Raw genomic sequence first — 20,606 nt, forward strand, 5'->3', positions numbered from 1 at the left:
CGATAATGATTGGAGCTGAACGCGAATTCTGATTGGCTAATAGGTGACGATCTGAGCAGAATACTGAGCTGCCATTGGTCAAGAAATAAATGACACCGACGAGCAGAATGGCCTTTTTCAGCCAGTCTTTACTACATTATGACCGGCAGGGGGCAGCAAGATGCCGTTGAAAGCGTCCACTCCCCCTGCTTATTGAATTTTTTTTTTAATTAAAAAGTCTTTCTTGAGAGGTCGATTTCGGCGATTAAACGTATCTTTTATAAAAGGCCTTAATATCTAGATGACGCCACAAGTACGTGGTGGTCTCGTGGGAACGAAGACATTTGTTGGACCCATTTTGGGGACTGAACGATAGCAACACAGCGCAATGTAAAACTTTTGTTTTTTTATGACATTATTTAAAATTGTATTTTTCTCAACCCTTCTCAATGATTGTACGTGAACACAAACAATGCCATTAACAAAAGTCTATTTCGTTATATTTTTAATGAATTTTCTTTTCAATATGTCGCATTCAGGATGTGACGCTTGGACTAATAGAACGTGCAGGAAAACATACTTGGAAACGTAATATTTGATGTTTTTAATCAATCACTAATCACAATTAAAGCAATATTAACTTTTTCAAATGAACGTTCACAATTTGGTTTTATTAGATGGGGTTTGTTTTTTTGCAGGCCTTATCTCGGTGGCCCGGGCTTAATGGAAGGTCTCAACAACCGCTGCTACATGACCGCAAACTATACAAGAACATTAAGATTGTCAAATGAATACAAGTGAGTGTTTCTGTCATGTTTGCATCTTTGATGACAGTCGTTGAGATTAGATTTTGAGTGCATGGAAAGTTCAAGTTCACGCTGTGGTTTTTTTTTTGTTTTCATGTCTGATAGCGAGGGAGAGTCCAAAGATTAGCGGGAGATGTTTTTATGGCCGCTCGCACGTTTCTGTGCTTGCCATGAAAACATCCAAGGCCGCCATCGACTCGTCGCATTTCGATCATGAGCAAGGAGCGGCAGGACGTGTTTGCCTTGGACGATTACGTCCAAGAACGAGGACCCACGCTGACCTTCAGCAACCTGCACTACTGCATCCCGGAGAGCAGGTGGTGTCGAAAGAAACGACCGGAAAAATACATTCTCAAGAATGTCAGGTAGGTGCAAAGCAAACGGTTTCACATTGTTTAAAATAGCAATGGAAGTCGTTTTCTTTAGGTTTCAAGATACAATTGTTTCTAAATATTATGTCGTATTCTACCTACCGTATTTTCCGGACTATAAGTCGCTCCTGAGTATGAGTCGCACCAAACTGGAAAAAACAAACTGCGACTTATAGTCCGGGAAAAAACGGCATTTCCATTTTTTGGGCTAATTTAAAAACAACTACTATGTATGTATTAAAAACAAAACTTATTGTTTGTTTATACACATATCTGAATATATATTAGCTTTATATTAGCTCATTTTTGAAACAAACATCTGTGTTGTTGTCGCAGCGACATCATGAGACCCGGGATGAACGCCATCATGGGCGCCACAGGAAGCGGCAAAACATCGTGAGTTCAAACATTTCGCCTTGTCACGCTCGCCAGAGCTCGCAAAGGAACTTGCGTACACCGTGTGCTCGTATTTGTACTTGGTTACCTAATTCCCGAGCCTGCGCCTTGACACGTAGGCTCCTGGATGTCATCGCGGGGAGAAAAGATCCCGCCGGACTCCGGCAAGGAACCATCCTGGTGAATGGCAAAGTCGTGACCTCTGACCTTAGGCTCAGTTCTGCATACGTGGTCCAGGTTCGTGGCGAGTCATGTCGCACACACAGTTGTGTTATTTATTGAATGCATTTCATTCCACACTTCCCAGGATGACATCCTGATGGGAACGTTGAGCGTGCGGGAGAACCTTCGCTTCAGCGCCAACCTGCGTCTGGACCCCCGACGCCACTCGTCTGCGGACAAGCGCGCACGGGTGGACGCCATCCTGGATGAGCTAGGCCTGAATGACTGCGCGGACACCAAGGTTGCTTCTGAGTTGTCACGAATGACTTTTCATTGTTGTTAAGCCTGCGCTCAAAACGTTGACGATGCAGATCGGGACAGAGTTCCTGCGCGGCGTGTCGGGCGGCGAGAGGAAGCGCTGCAGCATCGGGATGGAGCTCATCACCTCGCCCGCTCTCCTCTTCCTGGACGAGCCCACCACGGGCCTGGACTCCAACACGGCCAACTGCATCATCGGGCTACTGCACAAGTACGCAAACCGCCTCATCAAAGCCGCACGGCGGACGGATCAAACAAAAAATGGATTGTGCCGATTTCATTTTTATAATGATGATACAATTGATTTGATTCCTTTTATATGTTTTTAATTCTAATAATAGCTGAAATAAAACAAAAATAAATATAACACAGTAAACCCTCAATTTTCTTTAAAAATAATAAATAGAGTTTTATAATGATTTATAATTATTAGATCATTTATTTTATTGTTTGATTTTATTTCCTGAAGTTCTATTCTCAATTCTAATATTACCTGAAATATAGCAAAAATAAATATAACACCTCAATTTGTTTTAAAAAATGAAGTAAAATCAACCTTTTCATTCTTAAAAGTAAATCAAAACACACACCAGCGCAGAACATTTCCCAAATATGATTGTGTTCCATACTTGTCCGTTGATTCCGCCCCCGACCTCCAGACTATCCCGGCAAGGCAAGACGGTCATCTTCTCCATCCACCAGCCGCGCTTCTCCATCTTCCGACGCTTCGACCACCTGACGCTGATGCACAAAGGCGAGGTGGTGTACGCGGGGCCGGCCCAGCGCACCCTCCAGTACTTCACCGACCTCGGTACGCCCACCCCCACCACACACACGCCGCCACCGCGTGGCTACGTCACATCGGCGCTTTGTTCCAGGCTACCAAATTGAGTCCTTCGACAACCCCGCTGACTTCTTCATGGACATCACCAACGGCGAAGCTAAGTCCACCCTTGAGGAAATGAATACAAGTATGCTCTATAAGTGTTTGTCTGTACTATCACGCTTTGCTCCTGGCAGAGGTGGATCAAGCAAATCATTTGCATTTTTTGGTGCAAATCCAGCGAAAAGTGCAGTTTACGTCATGTTGTGACTTTTCATCTCCAGCAGGTGAGCGCAAGAACGTGCTAGCCGTCAAGTATTTCCAGTCGCAGCTGTGCCAAGACGTGCTGCGCGAGCTAGACCGCATCAGCCTGGGCGTCGCCGGCGGGGTCAAAGGTCAGGAAGAGACGGCCGATTACGCCACTTCCTTCCTCTACCAGGTCAGCCTTTCACTGGAGTTCAGCCAAAATGGTGCTTTTCGAGTCGACCTTCTTCCCGATTTATTCCAAAATAAAAATTCAAGTTTGTCTTTATATGGCCCCAAAATTGTTTGGAGGCAAAACGGGAGATAATGAACCTGGCTTATCACGCAACTTCATGTTTGGCAGATGCGCGTGGTGTGCAACAGGACGGCGCTGAACACGCTCAGGAACCCGCAGACGTCGTACGCTCAGCTGGCGCTCAGCATTTTCTTCGCCGTCCTGGTGGGCCTCATTTATTTCCAAATGCCCTTAACGCTGCCCGAAGCTTTGCAGAACAGGTACGCTGCCAGTGGTACCAAAAGCATTTATGTCGCCACAATTATCAGCAAGACTTTTGTATCTTTTATGATTTGTATGTATTTTTAATGTATTTTCATGTATTTTTATTTGTTTTTTATTTATTATGTATTTCTATTTATTTTATCTATTATGTATTTTTCTTTTTTTATGTCAACCTCTGTGGGCAGGAGCGGCGCGTTCTTCTTCCTCATCATCAACATGATGTTTGGGAATCTTTCGGCCGTGGAGCTCTTCATCAACGAGAGGGCCATCTTCATGTCATCCAAGTTTTCTACATTTCCTTCCACGTCGATGTGGAGAAAAGAAAGCTGACCTTTGCTTCTTTTTTCGTTTGCGCAGCCACGAAAACTCCAGCGGCTACTACCGCACGTCTGTCTACTTCCTGTCCAAGATCTTCGCCGACCTCATTCCCAATCGCATCGTTCCCATCTTTATCTTTTCCGCCATTGCCTACTACATGATGGGTACATGATGCGCGTGTGAAAACTTTATTCGGGTTCAGGGAAAATAAACCCTTCAAATGTTCAGCCCGGAATTCAAACATTTATCGTTTAAAAAAAAAAAAAAAAACACACACAAATCTATTATTTTATTAATTACAAATTTTGAATCATATGTTTTATATAATTTTATATTTAAAATTGTCATATATGTTTTAATAATTTATGTTAGTAATAATAATAATGTAATATATTTTATATAATAAAAAATAATTGTATAATATACAAATACAAATATTTTGATAATATACAAATATTACACATACTATGTTTTATACTCCATCTATATTTTATATCATTTTTCTTCTGACCAAGAGCAACTGTAGACAATCATCTTTTTATTTGATCCTGTATTTCTTTCAATATACGTGTCATCCATTTTTTTCTGGCGTGCAGGACTGAAGTCAGCGTTGGTGGCCTTCCTGCGTTTTGCGCTGACCATGTCGCTGGTCAGCCTGGCGGGGGTCAGCTTGGCCTTCCTGGTGTCGGCCAGCGTGTCATCCTTCGCCATGGCCAACATCCTCATCGCGCTCCCCTTCGTCTTCATGATGGTTGGCGCCGAGCGCTCGGCGGGCGCCGGCCGTTTGGCCTCCTGGCTGGCGCCCCATTTGTGCCGTCTTTACAGGTGTTTGGCGGCTACCTGGTCAACCTCAACGCCATGCTAAGCTGGCTCTCTTGGCTCAAGTGGGTCAGCATCTTCAGATACGGACTCAACGTAAGCGCCCGACCCACAAAACAATCGTCTCGGTCCCGCTGGTGGATGGTTGACCTCTGCGTTTTTTTTTCTTCCTGTCCGCCAGGCCGCGTTCATCAACGAGATGGCGGGACAGGTGTTTTACAGCAACACCACCACGTGAGGAGAACCGCAAGTCGAAAAAAGGAGCCCAAATTCCCTATTCTCATTTGCGCCCTCCGCAGCATCCCGGGCGAGCTGTTCCTCTGGAGTCTGGACATCGACTACTCCACGTGGGGCTTCTGGCAGAACCAGGTGGCCCTTCTGGGGATCATCGTGGTCTGCATGGTCCTGGCCTACGTCCAGTTGCGCAGGATCAACCGATGGAAGTGAAAGCCGCTCTTTAATTAGCGCCCGGGTGATGCACTTCCTCGAGCCCCGTGGCACGTTACGGAAAAAAAAAAAAAAGAAATTGCTGACACCAGACATTAAATTGGACTAAATAATCAAAACAGAGCAAAGTCTCAAAGGGTAGACACATTTATTTATCAAACGCCAGCAGCCAATGAGCTCATGGAAGAGCCCGAGCGCACGTGTTGGGTGGGGGGGACATTTGACTGCGAGGTGGCTAATCCCGCGCTCCCAGCGGGCACCAGGGAGGCGAGCGAGCGAGCGAGCGAGCGAGCGAGCGTGCGCTAATCCGTCGTCCGAGACTTTGGAAAGCTTCTTAGCGTGACAGAAGCCACACTCAGCGTCGCCACGTGGAAGACGTTTGATAGAGGGCCTCGACACAAACCATTTTTTTAGTTGACGCTAATATTGAGATAAATGTTTGCTTTGCATGCAAAATGCAATTTTTTTTCATAAAAGTTTGGGATCATTTTTTTTTCCATTTTGCTCAGCAGCAAAAATATTGCTGAAATGTTGTGCAACTTTTCCGCTGCAAGTCTTTGTTACTTTTTTTTCCCCAAGGATACCAATCAACATGGATTGCTTCATAAAAAAAAAAAAATGGACTCCCGAGAGACAAACTATACGATGCTGATCCTTGTCAAATATTTCTTTAAATGACACATCTCATTTGTGTCCCAACGGCTAAAACTGTTAAATGTGCAAGTACATGATGACAACATGAACGAGATCAGCAACAATCATGTGAGCTAAAAATGACAAATTAAAGACTGGGAAGAGAGTTTGGCTCTGGCATGGGGGGGGGGGGGTCAAGAGCTCTTGGCGCCGGCCCTCTTCCTGCGTCCGACGGGCACGTTCTCCAGCCCCCGCAGCCACTCGGTGCACTTGAGCACCACGCGCTGATCCACCTGGCCGTCGCCCTCGTCCTCGTACTCCACGTCGTCGTAGCGGTGGCGCTCGTTCAGCAGCGACACCTTCACCATGGAGCTCACGTCGCAGCGAGTCCTGACCAGCGCCGCCGCCCGGCCGTGGGACAATTGGAGGCCCCGCCTGGCTCGCCTGGAGTCCGGGACGCTTTCGGAAACAGCCTTCTTGCAGCTGCTGCTGCTGCTGCTGTTGTTGCGTCGCTGAAGCAGCAGGACCGCCTCGGGAGTCAGGGTCAGCGTGAAACGGGTTTCCTCCGGTCGGGCTTTGCCTCGGGGCCTCACCTGGTGGGTTTTGGAGGCAGGGTTAAGGTTTCAAAACGGAATGAGGCTTCACGGCACTTTCAGAGCTGGCCCATAAGGTTGGAAATTGGCTGAGAACTTCAATTTCAAGCCAGGAGGAGGTTTTGAGGTTTCCAGTCGCTTGGTTTCAAACTAAGACTTCAAGTTAGCTTGACATGGTTTGAAATCTCAATTAGATTTTCAAAGTAGGATTCTGACCTGACGGGACTTGGACGAGGATTCCCCGGTCCTGGAGGCGGGGAGGCTCTCTGGCAGCCCCCGGCACGACACGAGGCCCTTCTTCCTGGGCTCCGACACCTCCTTGGCGGCTGCAGGCAGGCGGCTCTTCTTGCCCTGCTGCTTGAGGTTGGACACCAAGCGCTCCTTCACTGAGGCGTTTTCTTTCGGGGGCGCCGCCTCGCCGGCCTTGCCCTCCACCTTGCCCTCCGCCTTGCCACCCGCCACACACACGGGCGGGATGAAGGGCATCTTGGACACGCACAGAAACAAGTAGGCCAGCAGCTGGGTCTTCCGCCGGAAGGGCGTTGAGAAGAATGAGGCCAGGTACTTGCGAGCATCCCCGGCCATCCGGCAGGGCTGCTTCCGACGCGGCCGGCCAAAGCGCTTTGGTTCGAAAAGCCGCGCTCGCCTTATAGCCAGGCCAGCTCGTGACGCCCGGGCTCAGCTGGCCGCAAATAGACCTGAACTCGTAATCCGCCGCGGTCCATGTGATCCCCAAACATTTGCAGGTGGAGCTTTAAAGTCCAGACGCAATTCCACACCTGTGAAACCACGCCGTTGCGTCCTGCCCAAACGCGGTTGGTTTCCTCAAGCGGCTCTGGACATCACATTGCAACAACAGAAACTGAGACTAAAACAACAAACAGGATCGTATTTAAAAAGAATTTCATATGAGGTTGAGACTTCAATATGAGTACTGTGAAGTCTTTAATGGTATGTCTTAATGCATCTCAAGTACATTTTAATGTGTTATTAGCAAGGCAAAGTAAACAAACAAACAAAACTGTTGAAGAAAAATGGGGGATATCCTACACTATTTTATTTGTCATTTTATCGATCCACATGAACATGACAAGCTGAACAAATCAAAATCCCAAACACACTAATAAAAACTAAGCAACTTGCCCTGAATATAAACACACAACTAAAAACAAAATAAACATCAAGTATAATGAACAATACAAAAATATTGTCATTTTTAAACTTCCGATATGCAATTCCTTTCGTATACACTAGCGGCGCTGTGTCCCCGCTTGGCCGGTTGTGCACGCGCCTTCTTCACTTGACCGTAGCGGGGCTGGCTACTCGCGTGATGTGGCTAAGCTAGCTGTCCCTCACTCAGCCGCCGGATGTTCCCGGGCGCACGTCGTTGTCGTCCGTCTTGATATTCCCCTCAAACATTCCCGGACGAATTCGTGTCGACTGACCAGAGTCCGCGAATTCCCGTCCGACTCCCCGGTGCTGGTCGTCGATTTTTTTCCCTCCCCTCCCCGCCATCGCCGCTAGAGCTGCTTAGCTTGCCGGCTAACTTGAGTACTGAGAGCCGAGGATCGGACGAGGTGAGTAGGCATTGCTCGACAGGAAACACCGTCGTCGGGCTCAGACGAGTCAGGCCTACCTAGCCGATTGAGCTCGCGACCCTTTCGAATCTCAGAGCGCGTGGGTACTACTTATGTTAAATCCACCACATAAATATGCCGCCATATGAACTCTTGAAAACGAGGGCGTCTATTTTGATGTCTTTTGGGCGAAAATGGGTTGTCGAGAATGAGCGGTGCGGTTCAGCTAGCGATGCTAACCGGTCCAACGTCACTTTGAACGTTCTTGTCCCACGTAATAAAAGAAAGAATTATGTGAGCATATTTTCCACTTTGGCCAAGCGTGGCGTGTTGGTTATCGACGGGAGGCAAAGTCCTCGTCATTCACTTCACTTGATGATGGTAATAAAAAAGCTGGTGGTGGCTGTCATCAAATGATTGCGCTGCCTTTGGTTCTGTGATAGCGGAGAGCCCCGAATTGAAGGACCACACCCTGAGAAGATGTCCCTTCATCAGTTTCTGCTGGAGCCCATCACCTGCCACGCATGGAACCGCGACAGGACACGTCAGTTTGGCCTTTTCTCCCCCTCACCCTCTTTGAATGCAACACTTTAAGATGTCATTCCAGCAGGGGGGGGGAACAGGTTTGTCTGGTTGCTTTGATCTCTCCTTGAGCTGTTTTTTTTTTCCCCCATGCAGAGATTGCTATCAGCCCCAACAACCATGAAGTTCATATTTATAAGAAGAGCAGCAACCAGTGGATTAAGACACATGAGCTGAAGGAGCACAACGGACACATTACAGGTACTTGACCTTTGAGATAGTTGACAAGAGGCTGCCCATCCATCTGAGCTATCAGCGTCAGTAGAGGTGCATTTCAGCCGTTTGAGCTTCTTGCCTTCACGCATTTTTGCTCCCACGCCGATTTCTCCGCAGGCATCGACTGGGCCCCGAAGAGCGACCGCATTGTGACGTGCGGCGCCGACCGCAACGCTTACGTGTGGTCGCAGAAGGAGGGCGTGTGGAAGCCCACGCTCGTCATCCTCAGGATCAACAGGGCCGCCACCTTTGTGAAATGGTCCCCGCTGGAGAACAAGTTTGCGGTGGGCAGCGGCGCGCGCCTCATCTCTGTCTGCTACTTTGAGTCAGAGAACGACTGGTGAGCAAGCCAAAATTTTATGGTGGCCCTTTAGATGAAGGTGCTCTCCTGATTGACCTCATTTTTTTTTTTTTTTTTTTTGTGGAGATATTGTTAAAAGTTTAACAATGATCAATAAAATCCCCAAAGGAACCTAAAGGTGAGCTAAATGCTAACATTTCCTTAGCAAGAATATGTTCTATGTAATCCGACCGGCATAAACGCGGCGGTAATATTGCGAATTAGATGAATCCATTCATTTTCATCCATCTTCTTTTGGGCAATAGCGCCCTCTGCTGTCGACCGAAAGTGACTCCACAACTGTCCTCGGGCTCGCGTTGCAAATGTTCAAATGACCAAACCAGGACAACAATTGAGCCCGACGGCATTTCCGCTGTATTTTTTATTTTATTTTTTTTAATTCCAGGTGGGTGAGCAAGCACATCAAGAAGCCCATCCGCTCCACCATCCTCAGTCTGGACTGGCACCCCAACAACGTGCTGCTGGCCGCCGGATCGTGTGACTTCAAGTGCAGGTGACGTGGCTCCATCCATCCAGCCAGCCTCGCGAGTGGAACAAAAGATTGTCGTCGCTTTCGCACCTTCAAGCGGGAAACAGCAACGCTGTGACCTTGTTTGTCTTTGCGACGTGTAGGGTCTTCTCGGCCTACATTAAGGAGGTGGAGGAAAAGCCGGGCCCGACGCCTTGGGGCAGCAAGATGCCTTTTGGAGCCGTCCTGGCAGAGTTTGGAGGAGCAGGTCTTGAACCCCATCAGATGTCCGTTTTTGCGTGCGTTTGCAAAACAACATTTGGCGCCTGTCGTGCTCATTTAGGAGGAGGAGGTTGGGTCCACTCGGTGTCCTTCTCGGCTTCGGGCAACCGCCTGGCGTGGGTCAGCCATGACAGCACGCTCACCGTGGTGGACAGCTCCAAGACGGCCAGGTATGCGGAGCCGACGGGACTTTTTCACATATTTGTCAACTGGACCAACGGCTAAAGCCAGTTTTCACAATGTTTCAAACTGTGAACATCTCGACGTTTTTTGTAGACGTGGGAGTAAATGCACCCGTTTGTTGCTTTCAGTCCTTTGCAGCTGAAGACGGAGTTCTTGCCTCTCCTCAGCGTCTGCTTCGTGTCCGAGAACAGCCTGGTGGCCGCCGTAAGCTCCTGCGCGCTTGGCCATTTTTGTTTTGCTCCGTCCAAGCACACGATTGCGTGCGTCCAGGGCCACGACTGCTGCCCTGTGCTGTTCCGCTGCGACGACGGTGTCGCGCTGACCTTGGTGTCCAAGCTGGACCTGCCCAAGCAGAGCATCCAGAGGAACATCTCGGCCATGGAGCGCTTCCGCAACATGGACAAGAGGGCCACCGCCGAGGACCGCAACACCGCGCTGGATACGCTGCACCAGAACAGCATCACGTAGGTCAACGACGCTGGAATGTTTCTTCTGAAAAAGTGCAAAATATGTCCGCCTTGCGTTTTCACAGCCAAGTGTCAATCTACGAGGGAGACAAAAGGGATTGTCGCAAGTTCTGCACCACCGGCATTGATGGCGCCATGACCATCTGGGACTTTAAGGTACCCGCCCACGCTTAAATTGGGCTCAAATTCACCACAACTTTGACAGGGTGAACCTCACTTGACCCTCTGTAACCTTTTGAACGTGCAAATCCAACAGTCGAATGCTAATACAATACTGTAAGACCTCTTCAGTGATATTTTGAACATTGTGCGCTCAGTTGGAATATTTCATTCCGTGAACTTCCACTAGAGGGAGCACAAGTCAGCCACTTCGAGGTAGACATTGTGTGCAAGGACGCAACATGACGAGCTTTCACCGCCATCTCTTTATTTCCCCTCCTCAGAGTCTAGAAGCATCTATCCAGGGTCTGCGCATCATGTGAAGAAATTTTGTGAACGCAAAACAAAATGGAGACATCGTGACCTCGCCTACACTCGCCCGACAGTAACACACATGCGCACCTTTTCGAGTGTTCGCCGAAGCGCTGATCAGGCCGTAACACGCACACACACACACACACGCACACACACTGAACTGACGTGTGACATTACTGTTGATTTTTCTTGAGTTGCTGCCGTTTGATTTTAAATGAAGTTGTCAAAGGAAGGGAGAAGGTTCCGTATTATTAAAAAGTGTGACTCGTGTGTCTTTTATGTTCTCGACCCTCTTCCAAAGTTCAACACTAAGCTAAGTTTTATCACACACAAAAAGATATGAATAAAAGTCAGACTGAATATCACCACGGCAGAGCCTCCGCGCGAATATATCAGCGTGTTGTCGAGGTGACGGACATTTTTCTCACTCGCATCGCCATGGCGACTAGTTGCTCCGAGCTCAAGTACGATGGAGGCTGTATCAAGCCAGTTGAAATAAAGTTCAGATGCATTTACACCATATTTGGGCTGCTGTGGTCTTTTTTTTTTTTTTTTTCCTCTCTGCTCATGACTATGCAAATGTGCTTGCTCCGTCTCACTTGTCAAATTTCCATTTTACAGGAAGTGAAAGCGGAAGGTGTGCAAGCTTTAGCAGAAGAGGCACAAGATCACGTGAGCCAGTGTTAATCACGCCCCAAAAGAAAAATATTCACACACTGTTTCCACAGAGGGAATATTCCACTTTACAGCAATTGTAGAAGTTGGGAGTTGTATGTTCTTGATTGGACAGCAACACCTTTTTTGCACAAATTCACAAATCGTTTAAGAGTCGTGTGGTTTTCATGAGACACTAACGCTCTGATAAACTCCCCTTAAACGTGCAAACATTTCAACCTATCAGGCTGATATTTTACGGCTGATCAAACACATTGACATGTAAACTGTTGACTTTTCCCTCACTTTTTTAAAAATGCAGTTTAATTCTATAATGCAAGAATAAAAATGTCCTTTCCAGTGCAAACATGACGAAAAACACCATTTTACTATAATTTTGCAATGAAAAAAAAAATGCATACAATTTATTTAGAATTTCTCATGCTGATAAACAGTAACTGCATTCCACGACCATTTTAGAATAATAAAAAAAAAAAAGCTTTAATTTTGTCTGGCTCGCTCGCTGAGGAAACAAAATGACTTTGGGGAGGGGCAAAGACTTTATGCAAGGGAGAAAAAAAAAACAGCAACCAATGATCCCCTCACTTTGGTTCTGTTTCGTCAAGTCCTCCGCCCCACCGATATAGTTTCCATTCTCACTCTCACTTCCTGTTGCCTCCCCCGGCTCTTCTTTTTTTTTTTTTCTTCCTTTTTCTTGCATCCCAGTTTCAGTCGTCGTTGGCGTTCGTGTTGACTGGCCAGAGTCCGCGAAAGCTAAGCAGCAGTCCCACAGCCAACACCCTCTGCTGCCCTCCGGGTGAGTGAGTGAGGAGCGAAAATGCTGTGACTTTACAAAAGCCAAATGGGAAACAAGTGGCAATTTTGTGCCTTGTCTTGCTCACTTCCTGTTTGGGCTTAACGGGACCAGACTTTTTAGTTTTGCGTCTTTACGTTTGTGAAAAGCTCTGAGAAGGAAAGGATGTAAAACTGACGGATAATCCAGATGTTAGGTGAAAACAAAGTCCTTGTCTTGGGGGGGGGGGGGGGCGAACGAAACTTATGACCCCCGCATATTCGCGGCCAGTTTTTTTTTTTTTTTAATTTATTTGGATTGTTGACCACATAAATCGTAGAATTTCCTGGTTGGTTAAGCCCCAACAAAGTTATTTTAGTAAAAAAAAAAAATCTCGCAAAATGACCAAAACTAAATTTGAAAAGAATAAACAAACGTTTTTGTTAACACTTTAGAAACTGTAAACTAACTGAAAGTAAAGCTTATTTGTTTGTCGATAATGAAGGAATGTTGAAACATTTTTTTTTTAAAGTGTTCAAACTAACAAACCTGCTCCTAATGAAAAAATCTTTGCGAATGACAAGATTTGCATAAATTCCACACGCCCATCCTGAAGACCATTTTGAGAATGCACGCAGGTTATACAGCGTGTCACATCCCAAAAAGAAAAATGGGGTTGAAATGATCTATTTCGGTGAGTTGGGTTCTATTTTGTGGGTGCCTGAATGTGAAATCCATCAAAGTAAGTCAACTGGCCTCGGTTGTTTATGATGATCAAAAGAGTCGGACAAGCCATTTTCAAAGAGTTTTAAAAAGGCTCAGAAAAGAAGAAATGAAACCTTCTGTCTTTGCACGAGACGTCGACAGTGCGCCCCCAAAAGAACCGGAGCGGCATGCTCGTCTCCTTTTGCTTCTTGTACTTTACTGGAGACGTTTGGCTTTCAGATCAAAAGACGGGAGTTCAAACGTCCATCTTCCATTTCACACCTTTTGTGCGAAGCCACCAAAGTATTGGAACATGTGTTTCTATTTGAGCTTTTCCCCAAAACGAAAACGGGCATTGTTTCGAGACGCTTCCTCTCTTCAAAGTGTCCCCAGTTCCGTTTTCTTCTGGTTGTGATTGCTCACCAGCGTCCTCCTTGCGCAACTTCCTGTTTTCTCTTCTCTGCCATATATTCCTGCTCAAACTCATTTATTTATTCATGTTTAAGTCATGCTTGTTTTGTTTTTTTTCCAAGGGAAAACATTGCAGTGAAGTCAAATTAAAGGAAGATTATCACTTATCAGTATGCTGTAGAGTTTAGAGTTTTTTGTAGAGTGTTGTAGTAGTTTTTAAAAAAAAATATGATATTAAGAGCAAAACGCAGTATTTTGTTTCCCAAAAAAAAGCATATGATATTAGTTGTTAGTGAATGAGGTTGTATTTTCCCTTTGTGTGTGTCAGCAGATTCCTCTCGTGGCACTTCCTGCTTGGCATTGAGTGTTGTTCTGTGATTGGCCATGGCCTTCCATAGCTTCCTGCTGGAACCAATTAGCTGCCACGCCTGGAACAAAGACGGAACCCGTAAGTTTCCTCGCTCCGTCCTCAAGTGAACGGCTGAGCTGGACTGAAGCAAATTCTTCCTCAGAACTGGCCATCTGCCCCAACAACCACGAGGTCCACATCTACAAGAAGGACGGGACCAAGTGGAGCAAGATTCACGAGCTCAAAGAGCACAACGGCCAAGTGACAGGTGAGACGCGGCCACGCGCTCGCTCATAATCCTCCAAAACATTTTGGCCGTATCTTCGATCGGATCTCGGCAGGTGTGGACTGGGCGCCCGACAGCAACCGCATCGTGACGTGCGGCGCCGACCGCAACGCCTACGTGTGGACTCTGAAGGAGGGCGCCTGGAAGCCCACCCTGGTCATCCTGCGCATCAACCGGGCGGCGCGCTGCGTCAAGTGGTCGCCGCGCGAGAACAAGTTTGCCGTGGGAAGCGGCTCGCGACTAATCTCCATCTGCTACTTTGAGCAGGAGAACGACTGGTGAGCTAGCACGTGCACACGCAGCCTTCTCTGGGGACGGCAATTATTTGGGGACGTAGTCAATTCAACTTCTCTCTGCAAACTTCTGGGAACAAAAACCGATGCTTGCGACCAAAACCATTAGTGGAACCGAGGAGCCAAGCAGCTCAATGAGGCGTCTGAGTCATTGGGTAAGTCCGGTCCATCTGATGATGTCATGGTCCCTGCAGGTGGGTGTGCAAGCACATCAAGAAGCCCATCCGCTCCACCATCCTCAGTCTGGACTGGCACCCCAACAACGTGCTGCTGGCCGCCGGCTCATGTGACTTCAAGTGCAGGTAGCAAATGCTAGCTAACCTCCGTGTGCGCTAAACCAAAGAATGGGCCGGTCAAGTTTTGGCAGAACTCCATTTAATTGAAATGAAAATAACTACATGAAATACAGCACATACCTCATCCAGCGAAAACGCACACGCACACACACACACGCGCACCTTGTTTCTGGCAGATGTTTGTAGTACTGCCACCCACAGGATTGGAGTGCAATACCATGGCGCAACCATTGAGGCTATTTAACAATGTCGTCTTTGAGGCACAAATAAATAAATAAATGATGTATAAATATACAAAAATAAAAACTATATACACACATGCATACCTTGTTTCTGGCAGTTGTTACTGTTACTGCCACCCACAGGATCGGAGTGTAATACCATCGCGCAACAACAGAGGCTATTTTACAACTGAGGTTATTTTATTTTTGCGGCACAAATTGTCTGCCGGCAGGGTGTTCTCGGCCTACATCAAGGAGGTGGAGGAGAAGCCGAGCCCCACGCCCTGGGGCAGCAAGATGCCCTTCGGCGAGATGCTGTTTGAGTCCGGGGGCTCCGCAGCCGACGGGCCCGGCGCAGGGGCGGCAGGCAGCGGCGGCGGCTGGGTGCACAGCGTCTGCTTCTCCGACTCGGGCAACCGCCTGGCCTGGACATCGCACGACTCCACCGTGTCGGTCGCAGAGGGCGGCAAGAGCAGCACGTAAGATTTCATGATGTACTTTTGCCACTTCGTTTAACAATTGCCCACATTTTCAAGTTTAATTTTTGGGGTTGAATTCTCCATCTTACAGTCAATGATGTGTTTTACTTCATAATTTCCTAAATCATTTTTTTTAGAAATATTTCCCGTTGTTTTCGATTCAGTAAGTGATGCTAAACAATTGAAGATTTTCAAATTCCACAGCGTGAGCAGCCTGAGGTCCGACACGCTCCCTCTTCTGTGCGTTACCTTCATCACCGAGAGCAGCTTAGTCGCCGCCGTGAGTACGCGCCGAGCGTTGCGGGCCACCCTTTGCGTCGCCACGGTTTCAAGCGTGACGTGTTAGCAGCGTCGCCGAGAATAACGTTCTTTTCGCGGGCCCCTTCCAGGGCCACGACTGCTGCCCCATGCTCTTTGTGTTGGACGCCGCCAAAGGAGGCCTGGCGTTCGGAGGCAAACTGGACGTCCCCAAGCAGGCGGCCCAAAAGGGGATCAGCGCCAGGGAGCGCTTCCAGAACCTGGACCGCCGTGCCTCGGAGACCCCGAGCACCGACAAAGACCTGAGCACGCTGCACAAGAACAGCATCAGGTGTGTGCGAGCAAAAAAAAAAAAAAAAAAAAAAAAAAAAAAGAAAAGTTTGCATCAATGTGTGATTCTTCTGGGGCGGGCGGAGCTGTGATGAACTGTCTGTGGGCGTGTCGCTGCCGCATTTGATTTCATCTTTTGCTCTTTTAGTCAAATCTCAGTGCTGCAAGGAGGACGCAAGCAGTGCGCCAAGTTCTGCACCACTGGCATGGATGGAGGCTTGTGCATCTGGGATGTCAAGGTGACACACACACACACACACCAACGGGCAGTTTGCTCCAACTGCGGAACGGATGCGTGCCATGCATCTTTGGCTCTTCTACTACTACTACTCCATCTACTTCTAAGTGCGATTTAAATTGTGTTATTTATTTCATTCGATGAAATGTGAGGTCTGTATGTCATAGATATGTACCGTATTTTCCAGACTATAAGTCACAGTTTTTTTTCATGGTTTGGCCCACGGCGCTTCCGTTCCGCAGTGTGAATTATTTCAAATTCCCTGATGACGTATGGTGTCTTAACTAATTTTGGTTGCTTGTATTCAGACTCTGGAGTCATCTATGAAGAACCTGAAGATTGTGTGAAGCGACTCCTGCTTTTTGTCTTTGAAGGAGAATATGAAGAAGACAAGCGGCGCCTTACTCCCCACAGCTTTTGTGCCATGTTTTAAAAGTAGGTCTTTATTTTTCTACCCTTAGCTCAAACAAGCAGACGCAAGTGCGCCGTGTTAGGCCCTCGTCTGCCAGTGGGACCGATGACGCGAGACCTGGCTCAATGCTTACTGCAGTATTTCAAAATGATATTAATGTCCATTATGAGAGGCTGTAAATGCTCCTCTTTATACGCTTATGCTGGTCATAATATGCATTTAATAAATAAACAAAAGTGCTTTATGTTGTTTGTGGCTGCTGTTCACTTTTGATTCCATTCTGTGCAAGAGGAGGGGAGGGAACCTGCGCTTGAGACTTTTGTGGATGTGACCTTGTCTTCTGGCGCCCTCCTGTGGACGGCATGAGCAGGACGATTTGCATCGCGACACCCCCTCACTCACACAAATACACACGCACACACATTAAACAGTTGTCACCTCCTCCTGCCTTCACCCATTTCCTCCTCCTCCGGCTTGGATAAATTTGGCCAGGAGATATATAACCTGTTGCTATGGTGACACGCTGCTTTCTATCTATCTATCTATCTATCTATCTATCTATCTATCTATCTATCTATCTATCTATATCGCGGTATAGAGGCTATTTTTTTTCAGTTCATATAACTTTAACCAGTAGGTGTCAGTAATGTACATTGAAGCTGGTGCCACCTTGCCGTAAAACAAAACGAAGAAGAAACTGACGTCACTTCCCGTTCACGAACGAGTCCATGGGTGAAGTGCCTTCCTTCCCGTGCGTGCGTCAACGGATCAGTCAGTGAACGTGTGGCGTCAACTATGTAAGCCAGAATGTCGATTGACGATTTGCCAAGGAAAGAAAGAAAGAACCACACACTTCTTTATTTGCACGTTTTCTCCAAGCTAACGGCTAACGTTATTGCATGAAGGGATGCCCCGTTATGCAACAAACGGGGAGATAGATGATGCTTCTCTTTGGGTCATCTTGATTTTATAACACTTCAAATAACGTGTATGCATATATACGCCTAAATATTGTTATCCAATATATCTACTGCAATTTCACATAAGATTGCTGGTTTGAAATGTACTTTTATTATTATTATTTTAATAAACATTAAAACCTGTTAAAACTTGTCTGGTGTTTTATTCCTTGTTTTTATTTTTTTGGGCATGAAAACAAAAATCTGACATTTATATGACAATATGTATGTGTTTTACGTTGTGTAATATGTGTTGGTGTTCCCCAAAATAAAGAGCAAGTAGTCAAATACACATTCTTGACACGTACAAAAAAAATGCATAAAGTTATTAGGTACACATAAAAATGGCGGTGTACCTAATGGAGTGTCCATGTGACGTCACAGATCAAACAGCCAATCAGAAAGTGGGGGTGAGGGCGGGTGTGGCACTTTTCACTTAAACCAGGGGTGTCGTCCGCCAGTCCTCTAGGGGCCGCGTTCCAATATGTTTTCCAAGTGACCCTCGTTAAGTGCAGGTGCGTGAAAACTTTTAGCTCCTTTTGAACGTGAAAGTGGCTAAAAGTTTTCACGCACCTGCACTTAACGAGGGAATCACACGGACACTCCATTAGGTACACCGCCATTTTCAAGTGTACCTAATAACAGGCCACTTTATTAGGGAAATATCATGATCAAAGGTCACAGGTGTCAAGCTCTAGTCCTCTGGGCCGCGTTCCAACATGTTTTCCAAGTGACACTCGTTAAGTGCAGGTGCGTGAAAACTTTTAGCCACTTTCACGTTCAAAAGGAGCTAAAAGTTTTCACGCACCTGCACTTAACGAGGGAATCACACGGACACTCCATTAGGTACAACGCCATTTTCAAGTGTACCTAATAACAGGCCACTTTATTAGGGAAATATCATGGTCAAAGATCACTGGTGTCAAGCTCTAGTCCTCTGGGCCGCGTTCCAACATGTTTTCCAAGTGACCCTCGTTAAGTGCAGGTGCGTGAAAACTTTTAGCCACTTTCACGTTCAAAAGGAGCTAAAAGTTTTCACGCACCTGCACTTAACGAGGGAATCACACGGACACTCCATTAGGTACAACGCCATTTTCAAGTGTACCTAATAACAGGCCACTTTATTAGGGAAATATCATGGTCAAAGTTCACTGGTGTCAAGCTCTAGTCCTCTGGGCCGCGTTCCAACATGTTTTCCAAGTGACCCTCGTTAAGCGCAGGTGCGTGAAAACTTTTAGCCACTTTCACGTTCAAAAGGAGCTAAAAGTTTTCACGCACCTGCACTTAACGAGGGAATCACACAGACACTCCATTAGGTACACCGCCATTTTCAAGTGTACCTAATAACAGGCCACTTTATTAGGGAAATATCATGGTCAAAGGTCACTGGTGTCAAGCTCTAGTCCTCTGGGCCGCGTTCCAACATGTTTTCCAAGTGACCCTCGTTAAGTGCAGGTGCGTGAAAACTTTTAGCCACTTTCACGTTCAAAAGGAGCTAAAAGTTTTCACGCACCTGCACTTAACGAGGGAATCGCACAGACACTCCATTAGGTACACCGCCATTTTCAAGTGTACCTAATAACAGGCCACTTTATTAGGGAAATATCATGTTCAAAGGTCACAAGTGTCAAGCTCTAGTCCTCGGGCCGCGTTCCAACATGTTTTCCAAGTGACCCTCGTTAAGCGCAGGTGCGTGAAAAGTTTTAGCTTCTTTCACGTTCAAAAGGAGCTAAAAGTTTTCACGCACCTGCACTTAACGAGGGAATCACACGGACACTCCATTAGGTACACCGCCATTTTCAAGTGTACCTAATAACAGGCCACTTTATTAGGGAAATATCCTGGCCAAAGGTCACCGGTGTCAAGCTCTAGTCCTCGGGGCCGCGTTCCAATATGTTTTCCAAGTTACCCTCGTTAAACACACCTGCGTGAAAAGATTTTGGTCATTTTCATGTTCTGCATTAGCTAAAACTTTTCACACAGGTGCACTTAACGAGGGAATCAAACGGATACTCCATTAGGTACACTGCGATTTACAGGTGTACCTACGTCACTTGGACACTAGATGGTGCCACAGCAGCCCTCACCCCCACTTTATGATTGATCTGTGACGTCACTTGGACACTCCATTAGGTACAACGCCATTTTCAAGTGTACCCAATAACAGGCCACTTTATTAGGGAAATATCATGGTCAAAGGTCACAGGTGTCAAGCTCGGCTTGGTGTCCCCCGAAATAAAGAGCAAGTAGTCAAACACCTAAAAATGCATAAAGTTATTAGGTACACCTGAAAATGGTGGTGTACCTAACGGAGTGTCTGTGCGACGTCACCGATCAAACAGCCAATCAGAAAGTGGGGGGTGAGGGCGGGTCAGTGACGTCAGTGCCGCCCCAGTCATGAACCTCACAGCGGTATCTATCTATCTATCTATCTATCTATCTATCTATCTATCTATCTATCTATCTATCTATCTATCTATCTATCTATCTATCTATCTATCTATCTATCTATCTATCTATCTATCTATCTATCTATCTATCTATCTCTCTCTCTCTCTCTCTCTGTCTCTCTCTCTCTCTGTCTGTCTCTCTCTCTCTCTCTCTCTCTCTCTCTCTCTCTCTCTCTCTCGCTCTACCTGCACACACACACACAGACACACGCACACGAGCGGTTTTTGCTTCAATAGTTGATGAGGCGTCATTCGGCCGGCCGCTCGTCGGGAGGACTTGTCGCGTCCAATGAGCAGTTTTGTCTGCCGGAAAGTCTCAGGGGAGCCGAGGAGCACAAATGGACTCCATGCTCGCCCTTTTTACAGCTGTCCTCCCCCCTCCACCCCCCCACCCACACACACACTAATTTTTTTAACAGCGCAGAAGATCCCGGCGCACTTTGCGATCTGTCGC

General features: G+C 46.9%; 4 protein-coding genes across 7 annotated transcripts; 3 read left to right on the plus strand and 1 right to left on the minus strand.

Annotated features, from left to right (window-relative positions):
• Positions 1 to 77: 77 nt before the first annotated feature.
• Positions 78 to 6,001, plus strand: abcg2b (ATP-binding cassette, sub-family G (WHITE), member 2b). Of its 2 annotated transcripts, none has more exons than XM_049720024.2 (17): positions 78 to 567; positions 678 to 776; positions 891 to 1,150; positions 1,493 to 1,552; positions 1,672 to 1,789; positions 1,860 to 2,015; positions 2,086 to 2,243; positions 2,692 to 2,843; positions 2,911 to 3,003; positions 3,140 to 3,294; positions 3,463 to 3,614; positions 3,804 to 3,893; positions 3,976 to 4,100; positions 4,533 to 4,687; positions 4,762 to 4,851; positions 4,937 to 4,989; positions 5,055 to 6,001. In XM_049720024.2, the coding sequence occupies exons 3-17, from the start codon at positions 999 to 1,001 to the stop codon at positions 5,200 to 5,202; spliced, it is 1,857 nt and encodes a 618-aa protein (XP_049575981.1). In that variant the 5' UTR covers positions 78 to 567; positions 678 to 776; positions 891 to 998; the 3' UTR covers positions 5,203 to 6,001. The 2 variants fall into 2 exon arrangements, with proteins under 2 accessions (XP_049575981.1, XP_049575982.1); XM_049720025.2 differs by having other exon boundaries at positions 3,143 to 3,294.
• Positions 6,002 to 6,022: 21 nt separating this feature from the next.
• Positions 6,023 to 7,076, minus strand: LOC125968701 (proline-rich protein 18-like). Its single transcript, XM_049720035.2, has 2 exons — positions 6,645 to 7,076; positions 6,023 to 6,428 (listed from the first exon to the last, which is right to left on the minus strand). Exons 1-2 carry the CDS (start codon positions 7,011 to 7,013, stop codon positions 6,030 to 6,032), a joined length of 768 nt encoding a protein of 255 aa, XP_049575992.1. The 5' UTR covers positions 7,014 to 7,076; the 3' UTR covers positions 6,023 to 6,029.
• Positions 7,077 to 7,722: 646 nt separating this feature from the next.
• LOC125968697 (actin-related protein 2/3 complex subunit 1A) lies at positions 7,723 to 11,540 on the plus strand. Of its 2 annotated transcripts, XM_049720028.2 has the most exons (11): positions 7,725 to 8,005; positions 8,449 to 8,549; positions 8,684 to 8,788; positions 8,921 to 9,143; positions 9,550 to 9,657; positions 9,777 to 9,880; positions 9,956 to 10,064; positions 10,206 to 10,281; positions 10,348 to 10,541; positions 10,610 to 10,700; positions 10,988 to 11,540. In XM_049720028.2, the coding sequence occupies exons 2-11, from the start codon at positions 8,486 to 8,488 to the stop codon at positions 11,024 to 11,026; spliced, it is 1,113 nt and encodes a 370-aa protein (XP_049575985.1). In that variant the 5' UTR covers positions 7,725 to 8,005; positions 8,449 to 8,485; the 3' UTR covers positions 11,027 to 11,540. The 2 variants fall into 2 exon arrangements, with proteins under 2 accessions (XP_049575984.1, XP_049575985.1); XM_049720027.2 differs by having other exon boundaries at positions 7,723 to 8,005; positions 9,777 to 10,064.
• Positions 11,541 to 12,323: 783 nt separating this feature from the next.
• On the plus strand, positions 12,324 to 16,987 carry LOC125968698 (actin-related protein 2/3 complex subunit 1B-B). Of its 2 annotated transcripts, none has more exons than XM_049720030.1 (10): positions 12,324 to 12,489; positions 13,910 to 14,029; positions 14,094 to 14,198; positions 14,272 to 14,494; positions 14,704 to 14,811; positions 15,260 to 15,505; positions 15,710 to 15,785; positions 15,895 to 16,094; positions 16,242 to 16,332; positions 16,640 to 16,987. In XM_049720030.1, the coding sequence occupies exons 2-10, from the start codon at positions 13,966 to 13,968 to the stop codon at positions 16,676 to 16,678; spliced, it is 1,152 nt and encodes a 383-aa protein (XP_049575987.1). In that variant the 5' UTR covers positions 12,324 to 12,489; positions 13,910 to 13,965; the 3' UTR covers positions 16,679 to 16,987. The 2 variants fall into 2 exon arrangements, with proteins under 2 accessions (XP_049575987.1, XP_049575986.1); XM_049720029.1 differs by having other exon boundaries at positions 12,325 to 12,489; positions 13,913 to 14,029.
• Positions 16,988 to 20,606: the final 3,619 nt, after the last annotated feature.

Source organism: Syngnathus scovelli, chromosome 5 (assembly GCF_024217435.2).
Source record: "Syngnathus scovelli strain Florida chromosome 5, RoL_Ssco_1.2, whole genome shotgun sequence".
Lineage (NCBI taxonomy): Eukaryota > Metazoa > Chordata > Actinopteri > Syngnathiformes > Syngnathidae > Syngnathus > Syngnathus scovelli.